The sequence below is a fragment of the Salmo salar genome, chromosome 02 (assembly GCF_965601325.2).
Source record: "Salmo salar chromosome 02, fSalSal1, whole genome shotgun sequence".
NCBI classification, from domain to species: domain Eukaryota; kingdom Metazoa; phylum Chordata; class Actinopteri; order Salmoniformes; family Salmonidae; genus Salmo; species Salmo salar.
This window is the reverse complement of record NC_138292.1, coordinates 18,430,460-18,435,000: the sequence shown is the minus strand read 5'-3', so window position 1 is coordinate 18,435,000 and position 4,541 is coordinate 18,430,460. Positions and strand designations below refer to the sequence as shown.

General features: G+C 43.5%; 1 protein-coding gene across 1 annotated transcript in view; it reads right to left on the bottom strand.

Moving 5' to 3' along the window:
• LOC106574309 (sugar transporter SWEET1) overlaps positions 1-3,392 on the bottom strand; it is a 12,061-nt gene extending 8,669 nt beyond the window's left edge. Inside the window, 4 exon segments of the mRNA XM_045698821.2 lie at positions 1-97; positions 2,315-2,429; positions 2,545-2,622; positions 3,032-3,392. The exon segment at positions 1-97 is cut by the window's left edge and continues 21 nt beyond it. Of these exon segments, the coding sequence (XP_045554777.1) occupies positions 1-97; positions 2,315-2,429; positions 2,545-2,622; positions 3,032-3,099 (358 nt within the window). The 5' untranslated portion in view covers positions 3,100-3,392.
• Positions 3,393-4,541: the final 1,149 nt, after the last annotated feature.

Genomic DNA, 4,541 nt, shown 5'->3' with positions numbered 1-4,541 from the left:
CCAGCTGAGACTCTCCCTGAGGCAGGAGAACACTGAAGTACAGCCAGCCTCCACAGACCACTCCTCCTGCTAGTAACGTCTGAGAGGTCACTCGCCTCTGGAACGAACACACACACACACACGTTTACTGACCCCATAATAATTTTAACCATTTTGGCAAACACCCTGAAACTGGGCTTCAAGTAGGGAACCAGTGGGCAGATATACTAAAAGTCTACTTCGAACCCGAACGGAAAAACACAAACAATGAACTAAAGCAAACAAACCTTGAATATCTACATAAACCATCATTATGATATCTACAGAAATGAACACCAGACCATCTCTAAGACAAACGAATGCACTACTGGGGGATTCAGGTCTGGCCGTATCTATGTGATAAGTAACTATAAAACACTGTGGTCAGCTCACCTTGTCATGGTGTAGTGACAGTAGGAGACTATAAAACACTGTGGTCAGCTCACCTTGTCATGGTGTAGTGGCAGTAGAAGACACTATAAAACACTGTGGTCAGCTCACCTTGTCATGGTGTAGTGGCAGTAGAAGAGACTATAAAACACTGTGGTCAGCTCACCTTGTCATGGTGTAGTGGCAGTAGGAGACACTATAAAACACTGTGGTCAGCTCACCTTGTCATGGTGAGCTGGCAGTAGGAGACTATAAAACACTGTGGTCAGCTCACCTTGTCATGGTGTAGCGGCAGTAGGAGACACTAAAAAACACTGTGGTCAGCTCACCTTGTCGTTGGTGTAGTGGCAGTAGGAGACTATAAAACGCTGTGGTCAACTCACCTTGTCATGGTGTAGTGGCAGTAGGAGACTATAAAACACTGTGGTCAGCTCACCTTGTCATGGTGTAGTGGCAATAGGAGAGACTATAAAACACTGTGGTCAGCTCACCTTGTCATGGTGTAGTGTCAGTAGGAGAGACTATAAAACACTGTGGTCAGCTCACCTTGTCATGGTGTAGTGGCAGTAGGAGACACTAAAAAACACTGTGGTCAGCTCACCTTGTCGTTGGTGTAGTGGCAGTAGGAGACTATAAAACGCTGTGGTCAACTCACCTTGTCATGGTGTAGTGGCAGTAGGAGACTATAAAACACTGTGGTCAGCTCACCTTGTCATGGTGTAGTGGCAATAGGAGAGACTATAAAACACTGTGGTCAGCTCACCTTGTCATGGTGTAGTGTCAGTAGGAGACTATAAAACACTGTGGTCAGCTCACCTTGTCATGGTATAGTGGCAGTAGGAGAGACTATAAAACACTGTGGTCAGCTCACCTTGTCATGGTGTAGTGGCAGTAGGAGACTATAAAACACTGTGGTCAGCTCACATTGTCATGTTGTAGTGGCAGTAGGAGACTATAAAACACTGTGGTCAGCTCACCTTGTCGTTGGTGTAGTGGCAGTAGGAGACTATAAAACACTGTGGTCAGCTCACCTTGTCATGGTGTAGTGGCAGTAGGAGAGACTATAAAACACTGTGGTCAGCTCACCTTGTCATGGTGTAGTGGCAGTAGGAGACACTATAAAACACTGTGGTCAGCTCACCTTGTCATGGTGTAGTGGCAATAGGAGAGACTATAAAACACTGTGGTCAGCTCACCTTGTCATGGTGTAGTGGCAGTAGGAGAGACTATAAAACACTGTGGTCAACTCACCTTGTCATGGTGTAGTGACAGTAGGAGAGACTATAAAACACTGTGGTCAGCTCACCGTGTCATGTTGTAGTGGCAGTAGGAGAAACTATAAAACACTGTGGTCAGCTCACCTTGTCATGGTGTAGTGTCAGTAGGAGAGACTATAAAACACTGTGGTCAACTCACCTTGTCATGGTGTAGTGACAGTAGGAGACTATAAAACACTGTGGTCAGCTCACCTTGTCATGGTGTAGTGACAGTAGGAGAGACTATAAAACACTGTGGTCAGCTCACCTTGTCATGGTGTAGTGGCAGTAGGAGACACTATAAAACACTGTGGTCAGCTCACCTTGTCATGGTGTAGTGACAGTAGGAGACTATAAAACACTGTGGTCAGCTCACCTTGTCATGGTGTAGTGACAGTAGGAGAGACTATAAAACACTGTGGTCAGCTCACCTTGTCATGGTGTAGTGGCAGTAGGAGACTATAAAACACTGTGGTCAGCTCACCTTGTCATGGTGTAGTGTCAGTAGGAGACCCTATAAAACACTGTGGGCAACTCACCTTGTCATGTTGTAGTGGCAGTAGGAGAGACTATAAAACACTGTGGGCAACTCACCTTGTCGTTGGTGTAGTGGCAGTAGGAGAGACTATAAAACACTGTGGTCAACTCACCTTGTCGTTGGTGTAGTGGCAGTAGGAGAGGATGTAGAGGGACTGTAGACAGGCTCCTATGGTGTTAACCAGGACCAGAGTACCATCCGTCTTCAGTATCCCATAATACAGGTTACTAGAGACAGACAAGACTTTAGCTCAGTGGGCTAACACAGTATGACTTGTGCAGATGACCCAGGTTTGATCAGTGGTCCCTGGCATGTTGCCTAGGCACCACACACACAGCTTACTTGAGGCATGTGGTGAGGAAGGGGAGGAACTGGACGTTATCTGCACTTTTGGAAGCTCTCATCTTCTTCAGGTCCGTCCTGAATAACACACACACACACACACACACACACACACACACACACACACACACACACACACACACACACACACACACACACACTTTTATAAGACCTGCTTGCAAATCTAGCATAAGAAATGAATGCCACTGAACTAAAACATTTTATTATCACCTGTCCTGAGTATTCTATTTACACAAGCCTCAGGCAGTGAACGAATAACTAAGCAAATATTTGATTGTGAGATAAGGGTAGAACTAACCAACACCTAGTTAGCTAGCTATGTTTAATGCAATACAAATAAGCAAATTAGAACTGAATTTGGTATCTGCCCAAGTTTGCGATGTTGGCAATAAAGAACAGGTATCTTGCTAACGTTAGCTACTTAGCCAGATAGTTTCTCTGAACAGCAGAAAGCTGTCAAACTTACAGTCCAGTCGAGAACATCCCGACTGTAAATACGATGCACGCCCATGATAGAAACTGCAAAAACTCCATAGATCGGAAAACAGAATATGTGGTGCACTACCTAGATAGCTAGGTATGTGTCTAAATTGTGAGTAATTTCGCTATGAATACCAAATCAGCTATCGTGCAAATAGTTGACGTCTGCATCAGCAACTCAACGTTGACGTCGTTCTAACTACACTGTATTTCCGTGTTTGTAATCAGGGGCGTATTCATTATGCGAATTCTATTGCAAAACATTTCTTATACGGAAGCAAACATAACGAAACGGGGAAAGACCTAACTTCATGTGTCCAATAGAAACTCTCGTTTTGCTCTGTTTGCTTTAGTTTGGTTCTTTAACGGTAAACGGTTTCCTTAATGAATACGCCACAGTATTCTGAAATAATTCTGCACTCTGATTGGCAGATAAGGATGAGAGGATAGATAGGTTTCCACCAATGATATGATGGTCAATATGACGATGGATGATTTCGCTCGTAATCCAGCAAGGACTTTAGGTACAGATCTTGGATCAGCCTTTTCTCCCAAAACATTGACCTTAACCATTAAGGGAAAGAATAATAAACTGGCCTTAGATCAGTGTCCACGGGCAACGCTATCCTACCCCCTCTCTCCCTGGAGACATGAAGTTGCATCTGTGATCACCAATAATGGGATTTAGATGTTGCCTGAGGGTACCGCTACATCAGTGTCCAGGCACATATTATAAGGTCACTAAATGCACTCATTTATATGAACGCAGCAGAGTATAGTCTTTGTTAAATGTGCAGGAGGGGGAGATCATGATACTCTGATCAAATAGTGTAAAACCACAATCTGTTTTGGGATAGGTAGGCTACTGCTGCAAAAACCTACTACTCCTACTGCTAGCAGGTACCCCACCAAAAAGAGGGTCCATTTGCTACTTTTGTTTGATTACCTGCCATCGGAGTATTTAGAAATATAAGGCTCAAACAATCAATTAATCAAATGTATTTCATAAAGTCCATTTTACAACAGCAGTTGCCTGTCAAATTTTTACTTTTTAAAAAATGTAACCTTTATTTAACTACGCAATTCAGTTAAGAACAAATTTTTATTTACAATGACGGCCTAGGAACACTGGGTTAACTGCCTTGTTCAGGGGCAGAACGACAGATTTTAACCTTGTCAGCTCGGATACTGTATCTGTGCTCCATAATAGCTGTATATAACTCCCATCCTTAGCAAATAATATCCTAATGACATATTCCTCTATGGGACAGACAACAAGACAACAGTCAGAATACTGGGATGTCTAGTAGTGTAGTCTGGGCATCACACAGTGTGAAGTTTTCACCTTGGAGGCATGCTGGGTTGGAATGAATGACATCCTCTGCTGTATCATCGCTGAGATCCAATATAAATACCCAAATATAGCCTGGAATGTTCTAAACAGTGTAACTTTATACCACATACACCCTCTTCACAATATGTACCTTTATGTTATG